At 36.7% G+C, this 24015-nt stretch overlaps 1 protein-coding gene across 5 annotated transcripts; it reads right to left on the bottom strand.

The window, feature by feature from the left end:
• Positions 1-260: 260 nt before the first annotated feature.
• Positions 261-22539, bottom strand: LOC106658599 (bestrophin homolog 22). Of its 5 annotated transcripts, none has more exons than XM_023463608.1 (12): positions 22116-22539; positions 13235-13345; positions 12986-13157; positions 12413-12542; positions 7894-8132; positions 5423-5557; positions 5175-5282; positions 4220-4501; positions 3664-3946; positions 3291-3575; positions 2782-3212; positions 261-1878 (listed from the first exon to the last, which is right to left on the bottom strand). In XM_023463608.1, exons 1-12 carry the CDS (start codon positions 22184-22186, stop codon positions 1450-1452), a joined length of 2676 nt encoding a protein of 891 aa, XP_023319376.1. In that variant the 5' UTR covers positions 22187-22539; the 3' UTR covers positions 261-1449. The 5 variants fall into 5 exon arrangements, with proteins under 5 accessions (XP_023319376.1, XP_014236102.1, XP_023319378.1 ...); XM_014380616.2 differs by having other exon boundaries at positions 4229-4501; XM_023463610.1 differs by lacking the exons at positions 12986-13157; positions 13235-13345 and having other exon boundaries at positions 22116-22185.
• Positions 22540-24015: the final 1476 nt, after the last annotated feature.

The following is a 24015-nucleotide window of genomic DNA, read 5'->3' as shown; positions in this document are numbered from 1 at the left end:
ACCCCCCCCCCCCAAATTTTATTTGATTAATAACATTTTTGAATGGCTAAAGTGTGAGAAAATAAGTAGTTACAAATTTAATTTTCATTTTTTTTATTCTGAAATATTATTAAAAAATAGATTGTAATACAGAAAATATAGTTTTTTTATTGAAATTTCAACAATTTTACAAATTTAAAAATTGTATTTTATTGCAACATTTATGAATATATATAGTTATTGAAAATCACTTTTAAAATTACATTTTATTCATACCTACTATGTTTTGATGCACTTGGAAATAAAATAATTTGTTCCTACAAGTATCATTTAACAGGTAACGGTTAGCAAACAATTTTCATAACTAATATCTACAAAAGTTCATTTTTTTTCTTATTGGACATAAAAATTTTATTTTCAGCACATATTCAAAGCAATTAAATTATCATCACTCATCAATATGGTAGCTTTAATTGAGCCCAATATTTTTTGAACTAATAAACTGACAAAGTAACTTATTTTATATATTTTCTTGTATTTAATCGCAATTGAAAGAAGTCATTAACTACATGATAGAAGTAATACAAAAAATATATAATTATACATTTTGGGAATTTAGAACTAAAATGGCCAGTAAAACCTTATGTGAATACTAATTAACTTAATGATAATTTGAATATGTAAAAAATTCAGCTTCTACTTAATACTATATTAGTTTAAATTATGGCAATACTTTAAGAATAATAATATTATTGTTTATATAAATCAATTTTCATTTCTAATTAAAAAGAAAAAATATATTTACAATCAACCAAGTTGAACACTTAGTCAATACATAGATTAATAGTTTTTCAACAAAATGCATAGAATGTTATAACTGGTCATGCCACAATTCATCAATAAAAAATAACTGAATTATGGATGGACAAACATCACAATTTTATATTATAACTTAAATTAAAATATTTAAGAAATTCGTTAATAGTAAAACTTCATTGTGTATATCCAGAGTAAAGTTTTAAAATTGATATACCTATTCATGCACTACCAGAATATTTGTATATTACTCGTACAAAACCGATAAAATTTTCAGTTGATGCTTCAAAAGATTTGATTTTATATATTTGAGATTCACACTTTGATTTGTATCTACATCTGTACACATTCAATAACATTTACAACAATGATATTGCACTATCATTTTTAATAAACCACAATCAATTTATCAAAACATTTACAGTTAAACGCTATTCTCATTTTTGTGGTCATCAAAAAAGTATACAAACATAATTTATATTTACAAAAATAGAAATCCTCGGTAGAGAAAATCGTCTCATTTTTAACTTATTAGCTAATAAGTGAGGCACTTGTCGAATAAATATCGATAATTGTGCGTATGTATCATTATAATGTTCGATAGTTAAGCCTAGGATCGAACCACAACATCGATTGAACGAAATCAAACAATGGTCAGACGTAGACTTCGCTGCGCTGATCGGTCGGTCCATTGGTAGACTTGTCTAAGAAATTGAGACGATCATTTAAACTGATCTTTCTAGCATTTTCCTCGACGATTTTCGGCGTTGTTGTAGGCTGATTGAAACTACCGCTTCGCTGTCGAGGCTCGTCATCAGTGTCGGTTGGTTTTAGCAGCGTCGACGCAAATGGCGGTGGTTGCGTCAACTCTACATCGGCTGTGGTTGAGACTTTTTCGGATGGTGGTGAGACAATCGTGTGAGGCAATGACATGCTGCGATCTTCGCGAATTTGATCAACCATTGAGGTAGATGTTGCGCCCGGCAAAGAAGTTGATCGTCGAGCTTTGCTATGCGAGTTGGACTCGACTGTTTTGGACTTTTTTGTCGGTGACATCGGTATCAGCTTGTAATTTTGCACGTGCTATAAATTTCAAAATAAATAATAGTTTAGTAGTGATAACTTTATAATTATGTGTTAATGTTTTTTTAGCTATGACAATAACGTTAATTTAAATACTTTATGGTTTATTGGAGACATTAATTTCTAACGTTTCGGTTGATTTATTTTTACAAAATGTTTACATTAAAATGTTCATTCAAGACAATAAAATTAAAATGATTTTATATGACTTTACATCCTGTTGCACTTATATAAGATAATATAAAATACATAAAATTACGTTGAAATATTAAGGCATTAACGTCGTTAATTAGAAAAATTAGGATTGTGCAATTGGAAATAAACTAACAAGGAGACCACCCCAGCTCCGGGTCATGGATTTGTTCCAAAAATTTTTTGGGGTCTCCTGGTACCCAATACTGATGCTCCCTGTGCTTAGTTTGATCTCATGGGTCTTGGGGCCCATTTTTTAGAGGATTTTCCACATTATAAAAAAATCTTTGTTATTTTCTAAATCGATATAGAAGTACTTAAACGAAAAAATGCAACGATCAAAAGTTTTAAAAACATCTCATGCGTAATTGATTAATTGCGCGTTATCGAGCCTCAATTGCCAGAGCGGTACGTTGTAATAAGTATGGTGACCACTTCAAGAACACGCTTAACAAAAAAAATGATGTAAAAAATTTGAATATAATTTATAGGGAAATTTTTCACATTTAAAATGTCTCAAGCTAATTATTATTTTGACACTCTATTGATATTTGCTATTGTTTTATCTGATCTCATAAAACTACATATTGCAACGTGTAAAAAATAATGAGGAGTTTTAATTGTTGTATATAAGTGGGCGGTAACTCTTGTTATCTGTCAACAAGTATAACGTGAAGGGCGTTAATGATCATAAGAAAAAGAATGTCTCACCCAATCGGATTGGGCCACAGTATTGAGTTTTTGCGGATCGACGATGATGGGCGAGCAACTGGTGTAGTCAGCAGTCTCGGGCAGTTTGTCGGCTGGTTTTACGGAGCTGGCGTTGTTGGGCTGGGACTCGTCGTCGGTGCCGCTGCTCGCGTTACTGCTCAATTCGGTGATGGTGGCCGTCACCTGTTGGCCCGGACTTCCGAACTGCGACGGGGCAATCGTGTTGATGCAGGCCTGCCGATGACGATTGGCGAAGGACAAGCTGTCGGGGCTCGAGACCAACTGGCTCAACGCGCTCAGGGTCACGGGTATCGCAGCCACTTGCGCGGTCACGCTCGCGCCGGACTTGAGACTCTGCGGCAGCACCGAGTGAGCCAGATGCTGCGCCGCCGATTGACGCGCGCCCACGGGTGTTCCCAGCTCGGTTTTTTCTGCAAATTAATTTCGGTCGATTGGCGCAACTTTGTTCGCTGGCCCAGCTGCGGCTCGACGGAACCCCAGTGAATTACCTTGAATCGGTGATAGCTGTACGATGTTGGCCGGACTGTTGACGAGTAGAACGGCTTGGCCTTGGAGCACCGACACGTCGCTACTGACGCTGCTCGCGGGGTTGTGGTAGGAGGTGGCGTGCGCGGCGGGCATCCCGACGATGCCGGCACCGATGCTGGCCACGTTGCTGGCCGATACAGCCAGTCTCTGCTCGCGGTCGATTACCTCCTTCGTCACGTCCGGGGTGGGTATCCTGGGCCGATTTTTCAGCGACGTCGGTATCGAGTTCAACTTTGTCAGAGTACCTGAGAAGCAGCAGCGTTTCACGTATATCGGTCTATTCGAGTGCGTCGCTGTTTTGCACGAAGAAATGACAATTGGAACTGGTCGAACCTTGTCGTCTCATTCCACGGCCCTGCATACTTTTGCGCCTGAGCCGTTCGTAAAACGACTGCTTGGCACTCGGCGGCCCCGGGATACCGGCCTCGGCGTTCTGTAGGGGATTTTCCGGACTGCTGTAAACGCTGTTGTGTCGATTGCGCGTGAAAAAGTTGCCACCCGCCGGGCCGCCGCTGCTGTACGTTGTCGAGCTACTGCGAACCGATCCCATTCGCGTGATCGTGCGCTGCAGCCAGTTCTTCGATTTCCGCTCCACCAAGGGCGTATCGACGCTTTCCTGTGCGGCCACGAGTGAAAACTCTTTGATAATTCAACGAAGCTATTGACCAATTGCTATTTATATCGATATTTTTTTTCATCTTTGCCCGACAAGCTAATTGTATTTGAATATTATTTCAAAATTATTTTTGTACTTGTTTCTTTCTCTGTGATTTCCATCCAGGTTTTCCGTAAAAATATTTATCTCGATTTAATTATTATAGCCGACCGATGAGTATTTCGATTGTCTTTGTAAGTTTGCGGAAGCGATCGTCGCTTGTGGGTTGCTTACAATACTCACATAATCGGCGTAAACATCGTCCTGCATATGAGACTGCTTATTGCTGCGATTGGCCGGGCCTCCGTGTACGTGCGTACCCATGAACACGTTGGCGTAGAGGGCGTCGCTGCTTTTCACCTTGTAATGCTCAGCCGAGCCCTTGGGCTCCTCCTTGCGGTACTGCTCGCTGGCCACGGTGTACGGCAGGTCTTTTGGCACGACCTCGTCCCAGTACTGATCTTTCAATAGTTCCGGATGTTCCTCGTGCATCTCGTCCACTATCATGTAGCCAGCCTGTAGAGATCGTCGTATTATTATTATTTTTTTCTTTTTTTTTCTCAACAAAAAAACATATTGTAATAGTATATTTCTACCCTAGGCCGTGAAAAAAAGAAAAATCTCAGGGCATGTGCAATTAGTTTTGCAGCTTAGGCCTGTACACTATTTTCCATACCCAATGGTCTGAAAATTGCTTTTTCCCGACATTGCATACTTCTTTACTACATTCGCGAGATTGCATTACCCATGTGAATATAACGACGAATAACAATATGAAAATATGTCATTTAGTTCGCGACAATTGTAAGATCATTATTTTACATTTTTTCTCATGACATATCGATTTCATATGTGCCAATTAATATGTTGACTCGTATTGTTGTTTTTATATTATAAGTTGCTAACTAATTAATCCCTGAAATTTGTGATGTAGGACTTTTTACAGTCGTACATTTCTCCTCTTCGATTGCTCAAGCTCTTAAATAGCGTTGCACGGCGCGATAATTTTCATCAATTGCATACGCTCGCGGTGCAGTGAATCGCGGTCACTCGTTGCTTTAATGGATTGACACTAACAGATCGATTTTGCCTCATAATTTTTTCTTCAGATGATAAAAAGCCCCGAAGCTACATAGAGTGAAGCAATTTTAGGCAAGGACAATCGTAAAAGGTTGAGCAGTCTGCGTACCTTAATGTGTCGATCGATCAGCCAATTGAGCTCGATGTCGTCGTCGTCCTCGCCGAAAGGATTGATCAAAACTTCGGCGACTTTTAACCAGCCAACGTAGAAGCAAAACTGTAATAATATGGCGTACAATAAAAACAACATATATGTATAGCGTATAATATACTCCAAGTACGGAGATCTGAATTGTATGTTACGCAAACATTTCCGAGACATTGGAGTCTGAAATCTTGTCGGTACTCGCCACTCACCTGTAAAGCCGTAAAGAATGGAAAATACATGTCTGGGACTTCGTATTTTCCGCTGACTGACGAATCTGAGTGGGATATGAATTGTCTGCCCAGTAGAGCCGAGAAAAAGTACGCGTATAGAGATAGCGTTACAACCTGAAATATAAAAATCGTTGTGAGGCTTTCATAGAATGTAAATGTTTAGGAGCTTCCTAACGACTTCATTTTAATATAATATTATTGAAAAAGACAAATAAACCGTACCAATATACTATACTATGCTCATGAGTTTGTAATTGAACATGTTAATATATCCATTCTTTATGTGACAAAATATCAAAAATGAAATCTCCCTGAAAACAAATACACAGCGAGCTATTCTCTGTGTTTTTGGTGTATATATGCATAATATATATCTATATGAATATATTTTGTTTATATCTGGGACATTTATGTATATTATAGGTATACAAAAACACAGAAAACAGCTAGCGGTGCATCTGCCTTCTAGCGAATTTCATTTTTGACAGATTGTCTCGTAGTAGCCCGTGAAGCGTACTTGCGCATCCTATTTTTTTGCAATGAACGTTCTTTAATATTAATGTATTGGGAGTATATGAACAACTTTGATGAGAGATTTTTATCTTATTATTTGTTTTTGATTTGACATTTGGATTTACAAAATTACTCGTTTAAAATTTCGTTTGAATACTGCTTCAAAGTATCCTTAAAAGGGTCCGATAACATTGAGAAATAGAAAATTCAAACTCAAGCTTGTATAGATATAGGATAAATCGACCTATAGAAGGCCCAAATTTAAGGGTTTTTCCATTTCAAATGAATTCTGTAAGAGAATATGCGTGGCTTATGCTCTACTTTTATTATCATTGCACTTCACGTGATATAGTTCAATATACATGCATAGATTCACTTTACGTAACGATATTACGTAAGAATAATTGATTCATCTTGGCGTTAGATATGCCACCACAAACTTTACCAGTATATCCGGAAAATATACCATACTACAAACTCATAAAAAAACGCACGCTATACCTGTGCGTATGCCCCAGTGCATCTTCAAAGTGAATCTTTTTTCTTGCTCAATTCCCACATCGATACTCAAATTTTGAAGATGTTTTCTTTTAAATAAAATAGAACTATACAGAGATAAAGATTATACCGTGATAAATTTAAATTTTCGCAAGTTTTAATTTTTTTTTTTTCAGTAAAAGTCATAAAAGTTGAGATGCAGAAATATTTGCAGTATATTACGATTTTAACGTGCAAAATGTCGTTGCTAATTTATATTCTATCGACAGGAAGTAGTTATGTGTGAGCGCGTATGTGTGCACGTGTTCGTGTATTTGTATAATTTATCAATGTTTTTTCTTAGTGTAATTAAGTATTATATATTCGACAGCTTTGCTCGCACACGAGAACCATCACAATCGCTAGAGCTCGCGTGAGTCATATATTTTCTGATGTGCAACAAAGAAGCAATTTACACATATTACATTAGACATACTAACGCAGCATGAATTATATACAAAAATTATAATTTCGCTGCCTGCGTAGCAGTCTATCTATCTTCCTCTCGTGGGTCACATATGTGACTATCAATCACGCACGGATCTTGCCGACTTACGTCATCAGGATCTAGTAAAATTTAGCCCAAACTTCAAATCAGCAGTATCGAGCTGCCAGAGATCAAGTCGAGCTTTCAAATTAGTGAACGGTGAGCTTGGCAGCAGCAGAAGTCGTAAACAAAGACTAAAGTAATGTAAACCCGAATACATTCTAAGCCATTCCTAGCTTATTGACGTCTACCATTGCAATAGCGTGGCCTATTCCACGTCAAGCATAACATGCCAAAAAATATTGTTAAAACTAAGTATGTAGTCTTAAAGAGTAAATAGAAAAATAAAAATAAAAAAACTTCAGCCTTCTTGGTCCAACTTTCATGGATCTGCAGGAACTCAAAGTTATGTTTTTTTTCACGCGGTGATTTGATGAGGTGTGTTTTTTACATAACCGACAATTCATCCCTTGCACAGATATTACCGATGCGCACTCGAGAAATTATAGCAATATCTTTATAAGCCAATTTGCCAAGTTGAAAAAATTGCATGGATATCCACGTGGATCAGATATCGATACCACTTAAATCAGACATGGTTTCCAAAGTAGGCAAGCATGGTGGGCAAATTTAAAAATGATTATGAGAACAAATTAAATTTACATTCACAATCGATAAACAACTATTTAAGAACAATAGTCGAAACTAAAACATCACCAAAATCCCGAAATAAAACTGAAATCCTAGCAAGTTAACAATTTAGTTTAAAAAATATATAAAATATCAAATATAGTTGAATGAAAAGGCAAACAATGAATTCAAGAAGACAGACGTAAAACTTTCCGAATCCTTATTCTTTTATGCTTATGAAAAACAGGAAAGCGAAGATAAAAAACATGCAATTGACTTTTACCTGCGTGTAGACGAGTGGCACACAAACGGTATCGTAACCAATCAGACCACCGAGTTTTTTGCGGATGTCACTGAGCTCAACCAGGAGAGTTTGTACTACATGGTCGCTTGTGATCAACTGCTCCTTACGCGCCCTGTTGATAATGTTCGTTGCCCAGACGAGTGGCATCCAGTATTTCGACATCCCAGCTTTCTTGTTCATCATTTCAAATATCTTCTTTTCCGACTCCATCATCAAACCTGACGTAAATTAATTTATCATTATAAAGTATTATATACGTGATTTTTTATTCGAATTGATTAAATATTATATACGTGATTTTTTATTCGAATTGATTAAACATAGGGTACTTATACCAGTGATTGACCACTTTCGACCAGTAAATGACCACTTTTGGATGTGCAATAATTATCGTTTTTCCTTGTTAAATTATGATCGAACATAGAAAACAAGATGCATCGTTCACTAAAGAATTGAATTCCGTCCATACAAATATATTTTTAATCGTTTTTCATATGATATTTTCCAAAATGGTCATTCACTGGTACCCGGTCATTGATTGATCTGGCTACCCTAGGTTTTTTTTCTCTACGAAAGATGCTCTCTGTGTGTAATATTTGCTATAGCATTATCTTAAGAACGGAATATAAAATCGTATCTAAATGAACTAAATTTATTGAAATTAATTTATTGAAAATTGTTAAGTAATATACTAATTGATTTTTTTAAATTCTTTCGCTCAATTCCACGGGTTTATTCTGAAAGTAAATCCAATTTTTTGAATTTAGTATAATCTACATTTGAAATTAACAGCGATCATCCTGGAATAGGGAGAAAACGATTATTAGCCTCGGTAAATTATACATTCAAATTGATAAAAAATCCAGTTTCATCCTTAAAAACAATAAATTTTTAATTTGTACGCGCAATCTGATCATTGAGCATTGTTTTGGGCTACTGGTAACAAGAAAAATATGCAAAAATTCACGTTATAGTTACAAGACGCAAAGGGTGAAAATACTATTTTACGTACATTATTTTATAACACTGTGCTAAGTTCACATTTATGCCCCCTTTTCTGGGTCGCTGCGCTCGGGCCCTAAACTACGCCGTGCCAAAAAGTGTTACTTATGCCACTTGTATCGTAAATTACTAATATAAAAGTGGACCCAACAGAGCACACGTATTATGTACTTTAAAAATCACTTTTATTTTTTACTCTGATTTGTTTAAAACAAGAATTGCTTAGTATTAGTCAAAAAATTAGCGTGAAATTTTCCAGAATTAAAAAAAAATACCGTTGATATTTGGCATTTGAAGCAGATTTTGTAAAATCTAAAACATTTGAAAGAAAAGTCTTTTTTCCTCGATTAGATGTACCTATGCGTACATTACATTGTGTTCAATTAACAACAGACTGACTCGTGTCCGTGTGCGTACGATATATTTTATCTGTATATAAGCGTCGGTCGATGGTCATATAATGCAAACTCACTTTCACTTCTATATCACCGCACATGTATTATGCGAGACGCGCGATATTTACTTATATTATAAAGTACGCGTAAAAACGAGTAAAATAATTGTGCTGCAATGTCGATAAAGCCGTGAAATACCACAGTGCATGAATACGATTTTCACCTCACTAAATTTGGAATTCGCGGCAATGCACGTGCTAAATTGCGACAAAAACTTTCATCCCAATTATCGTGCACGTGAGAAAATGAAGGACTACTATCCCTCTCCTCTTCGGCTGTGACTTCAATTTTAATCCTATTAAAATATGTATTTTGGATAATCCTGCAACTTCTTGAGATACTGTATAAAATATATCACAAGTTGGAGGCGAGTTGTATATCACACGTAGAATATATGAGAGATATTAGAGAGAAAATCCGAGGTTCTGGTATATGCAGGGACAAGGTCACACTTTTAGCATCCCACTGGCCAAGCCGCTCATCCCTGTGCGCACAGGAGACATTCACAAGCAAAAACGAGTTTCGTACATATAAGCTTCCTAAGACTAAAAATACCAGTGCTGTTAGCACGCAAGGCAATGCACGAGGATATCAGGTACGTCGACCTTGAGCAGCAGCAGGGATCGGTGGGATGGAACACCCGTTGCTGGTTAATGCACTCCTTGGCTCTTATCAACCTGACTGTTGCTACTCGCCTTTTTCAAGTTTATATTTTAACAGTCCTGTGAGCATCTGCAAACTCAATTTCCTTTTCATCTTGCATTAAGAAAACGTTTTCTTCCAAGAACAGTTCAAACACGAAGAAAGCTGGGAAACGTGCCAAATTTCGCGCGAGGCTTCACGTTCACGCATTTTAATAAATTTTTATGATGCGTCGATTACCATCTAAAAATGAAGCTCACCCAGTTTATCGACGTAGTAGTTTTATTTTCTTTCTCTAAATATTTTTTACACGATTTTTGACTAATCGATTTTGCATATACTAGAGTAAATAATTATTTTCACAGCAAAAACGGTGATAGCTTTCTGAATTCTCGGTTCTAATTAATACATCCGACTGACAAACTAGTTTTTCACGTGTATAAAATCACCAACATTATTATTATAATCTTCAAACAAAGGTTTCATCAAAGTTCACGAGCGAATTAGCATTTCAAATATTACGAAATCGAGTTTTCTTCGGCAGACTTGAGCACATAAACTGAAATATATGTCATATGCGAGCGCGGAATCGCGAAATATTAAATATTTTTTCAGATAACCCAGAGGCTTATTTGCGGGACAATTCCTTTTCTTTTGAGATGAGATGATTTCAGAGTTTTTGGATTCTCCCATGCGAAGCTTCTTATTTGACAAAAAGAGCACTCCGCTCAAGCTGCTGCACGTTTAACATAAATTCGCGTGAAAAATGTATGTGATAAATCGGTGTGCGTACGGTACACGATGTGTGTATTGGAATGCTTTTGAAGCTTTTGATGCCCTCGATGCGCTGACTCGAGATAAATAAGGAAAAAGCTTTCTTTCTTGCCCAGCCGTTTATATTGTTAATGTGTAATGTGTCGAGAGCTGATAATTTTCGCTTTATTTTTCATATTAGTTCTTTCTTATGACTTTGAATTTTGCAGAGATTTTTCTCCAGTGGGTTCAAGATTAGCAACAGGTATTCTCGCGTGTAATACCCGATCGGTGGCATTTTTATAGTAATTAACTATTGAGATCATCTGGATTTGTTGCGGTAGTAGCAGGAACTCAAGCTGAAAAGTACCGTGAGTGCAAAAGGCGCCAGCTAAAATTAAACCTCGTACGCGTCGTCGCTCTGATTTTTCTCTCTCTTTTTTTCTGTTGCATTCAATCGAGCGTTAAACTTATTTTTTGCTTACGCACTTTCTCATCAAGGAACACAAAAAGTCCAGACAGAGCCTAAACGACGTTTATTTTTGGTTCTCTATCTTGAATTTGGTGCCTCCATATCTAATTATACTTTACTAATCTATATCATAATTTTACCAATGAATTCTGAATTCTTTTACTAGTAAATCAATGTTTTTATTGATTCAATATGTACACTTCGCAACAAAATTATTGCAACAACAATTTAAAATTATGTCAATTTTCAAATGCTTGAATCTCCGTTAATTTTGATCGTATCGAGACGATCTCTCTAAAGTTTCTTGGGAATTTTTAGTAGTTTAAAGTCGTATATTTTATTATATTTGAGTCAATTTAGAGTTTCCACAGTCGCTTTAAAGCGTAAAACCTAAAATGACAGAAAAATTCAATTATTTAAATGTGTATCTGGACTGTAGTAATTTGTTTATCAAAATCTAACATGCACCATCGTAAAGTTCTCTTTTCAATGAGTAATCAATAAAAAGGTTCCCTGATATTTTCTTTGCTCTCTGCATGCCCAGAGTGCTTGGTGCAGCTGAAATCGACTCGATTTGAGGCATTTTGCGTACGCAAATGGTACCTTCAAAATTGCCTAAAAAACTTTACGATGGTGTGTGTTAAATTTTGTATACTGGTACACGTTTGAACAATCAAATTTTTTCAATAATTTTTAGTATCGCGCTCAAATACTACTAGTAACTCAATATTGACTCGAACCTATTCAAAGGTTTGAATCAAAAAAATTCGTCTTGATACGATGAAAATAGACGAAGATAGAAGCATTTGAAAATTGACAAAATTTCAATGTTGTTGCTATAATTTTGATGCGGAGTGAATAATTATTCATTTTAACATAGAAACATCGCCACGCGGATTCCCGTTGAAAATAGAGGATACCATAAGCTGATAAATAATTGGTAAGTATATCCGACATGATTAAAGTGATATAAACGCACAGGCAATCCACCCTGATTACATTTAATAAATGTTAACATTAATAAACATTTAATAAAAATGCTCAAAGAACATTGCAGTTAATGCTATCGCACAGCATATATTATATATGCATGCATAAGCCAGGCGCTCGACTTTAAGTCCAACGCGAGCGTTGATAACGTGGCAAATGAAATTGACCAATAAAACTCACTGACCAACGTCGACGATGTGCTGAAGACTGGGAAATCGCCGCTTAACACGCAGCGAAATTCTTTGGAGCGTTATGACGTACGCAAGCACTGCATACCGAACGATATTTCGGCGCATCAGTCGACCTCGTTCGTCCTGAAAATGAGAAAACATAAAAAAACATGTCATAATTAATCATCGGGCAGTTTTAATGCTTGCAAATATCCTTCGAATGCATAAATTACGCAAGCTCCTGCCCGGCATAATGCGTACGTTTGGGATAACAAATTATTTATGTTTCACGCGATGACGCGTTTGAAGAGTGAAACACGGTATTGGAATATCCCATGATTTTTTTCTGAAGTTTTGATAATATTTCAGAGATAAAGTAAAATTTAAATATTAATATTCGATAAAACCATTTTAATGAAAATCTCATTTTCGCGTTCGAGGCCATCAAGCTGGTGGTTATCAAAAAAATTGTTAACGTTTGAGGTAGTAAAATTTTTCTCGCTAGATCGACATTTACAGTTTTGTTATTTTAAGATTATAGCCACCGACGCGATCAGCAAAGAAAAAGACGAATTGTTAAGATTTACGTTTCCAGGTATAGCGGCGCTGATAAACAATGCGAGGTTGTCCGGCCAAGGTAACAATTTGTACTGCTCCCACCACCTCTTGACCACCAGACTGACGTAGAAGCCCAGCACGAACGACATAGGTATCGACTCGCTCGAGTTACCAAAGTAGTATCGTATCTTCTCAAATATTCTGCCAAATATTATTGGGTTGAGTAATTTTTTATGGTCATTTTTCATTCTAGCAAGTATGTAAGTAAGAAAAAGTACCTTTGCTGTTCTTCGTTAAGAGCATACCGATAAATAAAATTAATAAAATAGTAAGCAAACAGGTAGACCAACAGCTCTCGCCAAATCAGTTTATAGACAGAACCTCGCCACCTGTAAAACAATGCGTGGAATTAGTTTCTATGGGAGACGTCATTGAGCAATTGTCGAAGCTTGTATATTTCAAAACATTTTTTAATTGGCATTTTACTGCGTGACCAATAATTTCTCTTCAGCTTACTATCGAGCATCCAATCATCTTATGTATTCATTTATTTTTCCGATTACATATTAAATATATTGATGTTATTCAGCATCATATTATTACGTTTTCTGTACATTTAAAAAAATATCAATAATGTTGTGATTAACGTGAAAGTATTGTGATTTTAACACAGCATCTACATTGATGAGCAAAAATCATCGAAATCTATCGAATTAGATAAATCATATAGAAGAGTCAAAGAAACGCGGGGAATATTCGAATGATGCATCTGATATAATTACAAATGCTGCACGCTGATTAAATCATTTGAAGTCAAAGACGGCATCGAGTTCGACACTAGATGTAATTATTCATTAAATATTTCCGCGTGTTCGAAGAGAATCGAGCTAACTTAATGGTAAATAATTGACTCCAAAATACGAGACGATGTCGTTTCGCTGCCGCAAGTATATGCAGCTTATTATAAATCGACAATAGATGCAGCACGCGTTATTTCTTTCTAGCTATTATAAAAAAAAAATCATCTTCGCAAATCGACATCACCGTCTAATATTACGGTATGATTTAACCGAGGCAGCTGGACTCTTACTCATGTATACAAATATTCTTGCATAACTAGTTGAGCAATTCGTCACAGAAGAAAAACTGTACTTACAGCTCAATGAATCTTTGCATAAAAAGCGAGAACGAACCAAATAGATTTGGAAAGCACATCGTAGCAATTTTCGATCCAATTTTTCTCACTGAACAGTATCAATGGTCATGCGAATGACTTCGTTTTCAAAGAAATTCAAAATTCAAGCGACGTAAAAATTAACAACATAACAATTTTCTATGTCAGTGGGTTAGCAGGTAGTGCATTCGCCGTCGCCACGACGACTTCGAGTCATGAGAGTAAGAAAGAGAAAGATAAAACACAAAAGCAATACTTGTATACTGACTATTGTGAGCTGCTCGATGAACTCAGTGTTTTATTTTTTAATTAATATCGCTATTATTATAATATATTTTTTTAATAAAAAAAAATTATTTGTTAATATTCAAGTATGTCCTTCGCCCTTGTATATGGAATGAATGTGTGCCAAGGGAGCCGGGAAAAATAATTCCAACCGTAGTTGCTAAGTATATTTCACGTGACTTGATTGTACAGTTTGGAGAATACTTTAATGTGCTAATGAATGCACAGAGATGAATTATATTTAAAATCTGCAGAAAAGCATAGTTTAATAAGCATTTTCTGTGACATTACAAAGTATAATAATTGTTTATAAGAATACTTTCATTGTTGACAGTGGAAAATTTCATAAAGATGCTGCAGCGAAAATAACGGTTTAATAAAGCCAACTGCAATTAGCAAGCTTCCATTATGATTCCAACTTTGTATTAGTAACATTATTGCTAACTGATCATGATTTGGTGTCTACATTGCCTTCATCTCAAACAGTGGTCATCCGCCATATGAGTGTACGTTTGACTGCTTTTAAATGATTTGCATTCAGCCTAAAATAGAAAATTTTCATCGATTTACATAGAAAAAAACTGCACAATTAGACAGTTTATAACCTTTCGCCCGTTGTACTTATATAATCTATGTATCGCAAATATCAAATTCATTATCATAAATATCGCGAGTATTTTACGTTTTATCTTTTTTAATAATCAATTGGACTATTCACTCATGCGCGACAATCGGCATGACAATAATTATTGTCAATAAATCAATGATATCCGCAGTCTAAGTAGAGGCAGCTTACGTAGAACTAGTTATTGTTTCTAGTGTACTGACGTTTCCGAAGAAAATTCCGTAGCGCTAGATGAACGCGTGACATCAAATAAACGTGGATACGTTCAGTAAAAAATGAAAACTTTCGTTGACGCCGGCTAAAAATATCCTTATCAAAAATAGTTTAACAATGACAAAATTTAATGACTACTTTATGTTCCTTACATAGAATATGTCGACGCTGATGGAAAAGATGCGTTCTTTGCACTACCTGCAGAACTGCAATGTTACCTCATGTGTAGTATATGTAACGGTACACGAAAACGACCGGTTAAAGAGAACGTCTGCCGTCTTTATTTGTGCTTATATGATACTATCATCGTGCTGTGCAAACTCGCAAGTATACTTGCATGTGTGACGTTTGCTCTAGTGATCTAGTGTCCCGAATTATTGGGGTTATTAAGCTCGTGTCTGGGATAACCAAGCTTCAAGAGCATTACGAAAACAGGCTCACATGCGTATAATAGCTTTGACGTAAATTTAAGAAAGCTTCGAATCCCCACAATTATGAGCCACTTCGATCCTTAAGCCTCATCGCAATGTGTATACGTCCACTCAATTTTTGAGCTTCAATAAACGAGATCTACATCTTACAGCGCCTGTTGACAAAATTACAAAATATCCATATTCATAAGTTTGATCAATGCTTATACATCTATTGTTCGTAGGAATGCCCCCTAGCTCTTCGCGTCTTACTCACTTTGTTATTATAAGTTTACTATATATGAGTATATTCTAATGAATAGGTATCTTTAAATATACTAATCAATTCAATTTCACCATTGAACGAGAAACTTTTAGACCGCTCGAATAGTTTTGGTCGAATACTTTTTGAATACGTTTGTTTGTTTTTTTATTTCAATATTACGGGTTTACCCACAACTTAAGATGACAATTTTGCTTCTCCTATAATCCACTGGTCTCATCTTAATATGAAAACAGTTTTTGATTCAAATCAGGTATTACGAACACAAATCCGAAATTAAGAACGAGTATTGCCCGTCATCCATCGATCCAAATTGATGAAAAGTTCATTTAGTGAGACTCAAATGATGCTTTTCACTGATAGCGAACTTTCTATGCAGCGTCAATGTAATAAGCCTCACGACTCAGTCCATCTGCGCTAGACATATTGAGCTATCGTCAAAATTGTACTGATTTCGGAGAAGATTCGACTCCGTACTTAATGTGTAACTATTTATATTTGCATTTGTATTTATACGAGAAAAACTGACAGGTAATATGAAGCTTACCTCTTTTTTCTTACATAAATGACCATTTTATGGCAGATGATCGACAAAGATAAAGAAAACAAACGCAAAAAAATAAGATCGTCAAACAAAAGTGATTCGAAAATGCATGGCTTTGAAAAGAAACCAACTGGCCGCTTGTTGCATGGTACCAACTCAACTGAAATTATTTCACATTTGTAATTACAACTTGCTCTCGATTATTCGTCATGTTTCATCGCGAGAGTCTGCTTAACAGATCAATGGCACGAGACCGTGTTTCGAATGTTTATTCAAATTTACTTGTTTCATTTCTAGAATCGCTCTCTTACTCGACCATACACAAGTTACTTAAAAACGATCGAGTTTTTTTTTTGATCACCGAGAAATCTGCTAAAAAAAGTTTAATTGCTATCTCTTTGCGGTAATGCGTGGATAATTCGAGCCGCATTTATAGCTTAGATTACGAAAACGAATCGGCGCAAGGCTACTCATTACAAATTTAATAATGAGCGCACCAACAAGGCCAACAACCGGCTTTGCTTTAAGCGAAGAGGAACCACTACGTCCTTCGATTGCAATCTCTTGATGCACGGAAGCATATACCACTCTCAATTTGTATATTATTTACCCATGTGGGATCAATGTATTTCTTATTGTTACAGGCAAACAGTGATAATTGTGACAGCTTTTGTTCTTTAATTACAAAGAGAAGATAAATTTCGACTGTGGCTAAACGAAGACGATCGCGTCTGCACGTCAGATCTAATTATTCAGTCTAATCTCCAACGATGTATGCGAGTAAGAGGCATTTTTATAAATGTGAAAGAGCAATCGTGACAATGTCAGAGCTCCAATGCAAGGTATGACCGATAGGCTAACAAATCATTTACAATGCGTCATATTGACGTTATTTGTGTCGAGAAGCGCGTACAAGCTGCGTGCACAATCGGAAACGAACCATGCGACAGAAACTTTTCTGCTTTATACTTGGGTGGAATTCAGCACGTAATATAATAACAAATAGTCTGTACGTTGTTTATGCGATGGGCGATTGAGAGATCAGAGAGAGAGAGAAAATGGAAATTATTTACAAACATCCCATGAGTAGGTACGCATAGCTATCATTACCGTTTAAAAACTATACTTGATGTGCTGCATGTGTGCCGAGACAAGGTCGTTCGCATAGGTGTATGGACTATATAACGATAGGTACGTTGCATAACGGTCACGCTTGACGAGATCCTCGACAAGTAGCATGCACACAGAGACAACGAGCTGCAAAGAACTGGAGCTTCTGCGCGATCAATCCGCATCTTCGGGACTTGATTCTTCGCGTGCTGAACTATCGAGAAACGATACAATACGAAAACCGAGTCCTTGTCGGGCGATGCAGGCTCACAATGAAGAGACAAGAATAATTATCATTGTGAATCTTTTCACGTGCGAAAATCACGGAGCGGCTTGATTAAATTTCAAAGCAGTGGTCCTCGCGAGGGACACAACGATGCCATGAGTCGAAGTATCGAACAACTTTCCATTTCGAGGTGTAAATATGCGTGGCAAAGAATCGAGCCACGCAATTAGTTATGCATGACAATATTATCAATTATTAGAGCCATTGACGATTGCGTACCTGTGTGACGCGTGAGCCACCGAGCCCGCAGTTCAGTGCAATTTATGTGTGCAAGGCAAAATCTAGGCCCTGTAGCTTCCAATGATCCAGCCTCAAACAAGGATCGTGCATGAAGATAAAAAGTTTAAAGCATCTCGCAACTTTAACTTAACGTTTACATATTGGGAACTTTTTCAATGACAAACAAGCATAAATCAGTATAATCGTTAAAAAGAGAGTATTGCTTGATACTCGCAGGCTCAGTGGGGAAAGAGGAGGATTTCCATTTATACTAAATACATGTAGAGCTTTGAAACCATTGCCTGGACTAAACGAAATCATAGAGCACGAATAGCTGGTATGTACTTATCTTGTGACCAGCGGCTAAAATCCGTCTCTATTTTCTTCACGCGAGCTTTTTATCCTTGACCACTATGATTTATCTCGATTGAATATATAATCCTCCAATTCAGAAATATCCGTTATTGAGGCTTACGTGCGGGGATTCAAAAAGATCAGTAATAAGCGATCCTGCTAAATCCTGTCGGCGAGGACCAGTAAAATGGCTTCGGGCTGGGAAAATACAGTGGATTTTCTATTTCTGGAAACGCACCATTGCGCCATGATGAGAGATGTTATTAGGAATGTAAGGCGAGCTTCCTTCTTTTACGTACTTTATGAGTGCATGCAGATAGTAAATATGTATATCGCCATTGATAGGAAAGTGAAGTTCAAACTTACTCTCGCTGAAGCAGTAGTAACAACAGCAACGGCAGCAGCGTCAGTGCACGTGAAAGTGCGGCCGTGAGTTTGGAAGAAAGTTAAAAGTCTGGCGCATTCTGGACTTCTTTATGTTCATGTATATACGCATAAATCGGCTTGATAAATAATCGATTTACCTAGACTATTTGTATCTTTGACCAACCGCTCGTCCAACAGACGCGAGCATGAGCAAGATCGAGCAACATTATGTAGCGTAGCACTTACATATTAAGACGTTCCAACGTTTTAAGTATAGGTCGATGGTTGCACGGCAATTATGAGAAAGAGAAATGACAGAGGTGAAAATATAAATCGAATCATGATGAAGTAAAATAACGATTAATTCATAATCTAGATTTATCTTTAGACAGTGGTAGACTTTTATACTATTCTGAACTTGGGGTCATTTTTTAAGTTTTACTAGCTTTCTTAAAAAAAAAAAGAATGATAATAATTATTGCACGCAGAAGCTCAATATGTATATCATAAGTTCGAGTACGCTTCTGAGCTTTCATCACGCGTTATGACAAACTTTGTTTCTTTCATTCTCTCTTTCACTGGTGTGAAAAATCGCCTTCGTTTCGTGAGCTCGTTCGATATGGTTACCATGAGTATCCTGGAACTTGTACTTGAACCTCAAAAAAGTGCCTGCACAAGCGAAGTGGATGTACCACGAAGCGATCATAGAAAATTTCAGCTCGCTCTTTTCTCATGCATGAGGTCTGGCACATTGCAAGAGACTTGGCTCGGTCGATGAAAAGTCTTGCGACGTGCTTTCAGTTGTACACATTATCGCGATCCTGGCAGCGATGCTTCGTCATGCATTAAACGTGTCTTCTCGGTAATTGTATATTTTCTTCTTTTTTTCCTTGATACCGATGTATCTTTCTCTCACTACTTCTTAGCATTTATACCTACGTATACATAATTTGACATTCCAAAGCTCGTACGAAATATAATTGCAGCTAAATCGATAATGTGCACTAGATTTGCTCAAGAAGCGTAACAATATGTTCAATAAATAAATTAAACAAAACAACAACAACAACAACAGCAACAACAAAGAAATAAACTACAAATTTTTTTCTATAAAAAAAATCTTATTGCTTTGTTGAACATTTTATTTTATCAAACGATAAAAGTGAAGTTTTGGTATAAAGAAAAAAAATATAGCGCAGACAAAGAGTAATACAGAAATAAGTATCGCACTTTTATACGGGTATTGAAATCATCCTGAACAATTGATAACATCGACTCTCACGTTTACGAGAGTTTATAAAACAAAGCACGAGAAGTGCTCACTTTTCGAATAAATTGGATTTGCTCGATGTTCAACGTGAATGAGCGATTGGAAAATCTATCGCCAGTTTTTATGCGACCAGAAATTTGAGAAAATGCTTTTCGATGTATGACCGATGAACGTTTACTATCAATGTACGCAATTACTTGAATAACGCTAGATTCAAAATAATGAACTACTTAATTTTGTAATTGATTGAAATAGTTAGGCAGGATTTTCTCTTAATGTTTCAAGGTCAAACTCTGCAGGCACAAATGTGCATAGATGCATAATGAATACATATGACGTACACTTTGCTTACGGAGTCGTGACATTTAACAATGTAATGTGTAACCTGCAAAAGTGTGTAAATTGATCTGTATGTATGGGTTTGAGTAGAGGCATGTTATATGCATACATGTATACGTGCACTACTCACGCGAAAGTAACTCTCCTAAGTTTTCTGTTGGCTCGCAATGTGTTGTGCAACGAGTATAAGCAGCAATGCCAGCCACGATAGTTCGGGCGTATCGCAACTTGTAGGCTAGCACCACGCATACATAATGATTTTTTATCGACATTTTACACTACGTTTAGCCTATGCGTTATAATGTATGCGAAAATTGCGAATTTATTATGATCTCCATTTCATCTCTATTTCTGCATCTTTGAGAAAACGATCAAAGGTGTCCATCGGCCGTCAAAATTGCAGCTTATTTGAACAAACGCTGCGATGCTCAAAGCACGTGCTTTGGCTTTGCAAAATTTCAGTCTTGGATAAAAAAAAAAATTGAAATCGTCGTACTGTAGAACATAATAGTTTATTCTTTTTTTTCTTTCGCTTCATAATGCAGGCCTTACGTCATCCGAGCGCGAGCGCGAACGCGTTAAGAAGCAGAAGACAAAACACGATCGTAATGCTTTTCCACGTGTCACGACGATTCTTCGCTTTTGTAATGCGATATTACATGCACTTTGTTATTTTTCCATTTTTCTTTTCATTTATTTATTTCTTTTATTATATCTTATCTAACGCGTATACCAAGAGAAGCTCGATTTTGTAACAAGCAAAACGGGGAAAAACAAAAATACAAAAGATCAAGAATCAAAATAGAAAAATCAAAAAGGCTCGTTACGTCGACGCCCCAAGAAAGAGAGATCGAGAGAAACAACCCTAGACCGAATGAGCCTAGGGAAGAGAAAGAGGAGAATAAACAGTGTACCGTACAAGGATCACTATTATGAAGACCGCACCTGTATCGAATAGGCGACGTAGAGTCACCTATCACAGGTATAAAGGTGCATAGTTGTGACGCCAAATGCCGAACTCGTACATATACATGTGCCTAACTCGGCACAAGCAAGGAGCACTCTTGGTATTAAAGTCTATTATATACACATAGCTCGGTAGTGATAAAGCAGTGGCAGCGGCAGCAGTGGAAGTTGTAATAGCAGCATCAGCAAAAAAAAACTCGCTGCATCGTGTCGTTCTGCAGAGAAAACTGGTTTTCAAGTCCTGTGCACAAACTCGGTGCAGTTTTAAGAGACTATACTTTGGTTTTATGCGCGCGTATATATGTGAAATAATATAGGGTATCGGTTGCTTTGTATCGTGGTAGGTGCAATCTGCTATTATCGAGCTTATACACTCATTCGAGCGCATATACGCACAAGCTCGACTTGGGACAAATCGTGAAAAAGGCGAAAATAATGAGATTCAGCTCGTACGTCCATGAAGAGAGAGAGAGAGAGAGAGAGAGAGAGAGAGAGAGAGAGAGCGAGAGAGAGAGCAACTAAAAAACAGCTGAGCTGCAGCGGACCAGCTGTTGTAATAACTCGCTTCGAATATACTAACACCGTGCACGATCGGTATGGGTGCAGTGTCACTGAGTGAATAATGCATTTGTACTACGTTGTCATGCTTTGTAAATTTTCCATCGGATCATTCAGAACTTTTTCATTGTTCAACGTACGAGTATTTTATACTCACTTTATAAGTATCCTCCAGAAGCAGCCAAAAGCCGAGCCGTTCGGCACTTCACTCGCGTACGATATCGTCATGTTGCAGTGGCCACTCGGATCTTACGGGGTATAAGCAGCAGCAGCGGCGGCGATAAGCAGCCAGTTTCTTTCTTAGATAGTTAATTGGTTATTTTTCATCAGCGATTGTTTATATCACCTCACAACTTGACATTCTGTCGCGACTTTTTCCAGCTTCTTTCTGAGCGAACTACAAATTCGATGCGAATCGAAGAACAATAAGAACTATTGATACCGATAACTACACACGCACACCTGCAATTAAACCGATGCACGATTTTTTATTTGCTGTTCTCTCACGTATACTTTATGTATACTGTCAACACTCTCACGCGCGCACAAGCTCGGTCAGCGCGGTACAGTGGTAACGAGCCTCTCGTTCTACGCTGGGACTGAAACCATACTAAGCCAGTTGTTGCTGCTGTTGCTGCGGGGTCCCGCATCGACAAACAGTGAGTGTGTGTGTGTGTGTGTGTATGTGTGTGCATGTGCGTGTGCGTGTATGAGAGAGAGAGAGAGAGAAAAAGAGAGAGAAACTCCTACTACCACGGCTAGTAATGCGTACAGAGATACACACACCTTTCCACCTGTTCCAAAGATCGGCCACAAAGCCAAAAGTCCCCCCGCTCGTCTCATCGAAGCGCAGCCGCTAGCGTTTATATGTATGGAATGCTTTTGCGAATATGTACATATTTTTATGTATTCGATAAATTTCTCGTTGCACACGTGGAGAATCCTTGTAGGGGCTAAATGATCGAGCTTGCAAGACCCCACAATCGCAATTGTAACAAAGCGCTCGCGACCACGATGTAACAACTACACGTCCCGCGCCTGATTATGTTGCTTTTTTGTATTCAATTGCCATATGTTTACCAATTCAAGACGAATATTATAATACGTGCAAGCGTTACATGAATTTGCACATATGAAAAATATAATATTTTTAGATAGTTAAAAAATCCCAGAGAAAATATATTGTCAAAATCTTTTGGTAAATTTTCTTTAAGAATGAGACGAACTAGAATCTAGAAAAAAATTTACTTTTCGTTCAAAATATTTTTTGTTTTTAGAAATTGTTTTGTTTATAGCAAAATTCAGCTGACTATTTGGCGCAAACCCACTCAAATTATTCCTCTTAAGTTGAAATTACAAGGAAATTTTGTAGTTGAGGATTTAATGACTTTACCTGAAGTAGGTGTAAAAGTTCCTAGACAGCCAGAATACTTCTTTCACTTTTTAGGGCAGATTTTACTCTATAAAACGTTCTCATAGTTAATTGTCCAAAATCCTCTATTGCGAATCTTCAAAGATTTATATATATCAATATTTGTACATTAGATTAATTAAAAAAAAAGGTTTTCAAAACCTTGACTATATATTATCTTAATGTCTTTAAAATAACTTAAAATGTATCTCCTGCAAACTTCAGCTTTTATTATTAAGGGTTACTAAATGAGTATTTTGATTTCCCATGCGTGCACTATTTCGTATGTTACTAGCAATTTTGTCCCTAAAAACGTTGTTTTTGCGTACTTCGGGAAAAGTGTATTCATTTCTTCAAATAACAGCTTATTATGCTATTGAACATTTTAAAAGTTTTTTTATTTTGTTGAAATAGAGTTGTTTTTGTGAAATGCATTTTCGTAGCTTAAAATTCGGTACTTCTGCTTCAAGTTCTCAAAAAAATACCAATATCCTCACTTTTTATTATATTCTGAGAAATCTATTGTTTTTACTGAGTCGAAATGTTGTGAAAGTTATTCCAAAATTTACAAAAAACCGAAAAAAATTTTTTTTTGAAATTTAAAAATAAATACATTTTTTTCAAAATTTTTTTTCTCTGTTAATTA

Source organism: Trichogramma pretiosum, unplaced genomic scaffold, assembly GCF_000599845.2.
Source record: "Trichogramma pretiosum strain Unisexual culture from Peru unplaced genomic scaffold, Tpre_2.0 scaffold171, whole genome shotgun sequence".
NCBI classification, from domain to species: Eukaryota; Metazoa; Arthropoda; class Insecta; order Hymenoptera; family Trichogrammatidae; genus Trichogramma; species Trichogramma pretiosum.
The sequence above is the reverse complement of the archived record's forward strand: the minus strand, read 5'-3'. Positions and strand labels throughout refer to the sequence as shown.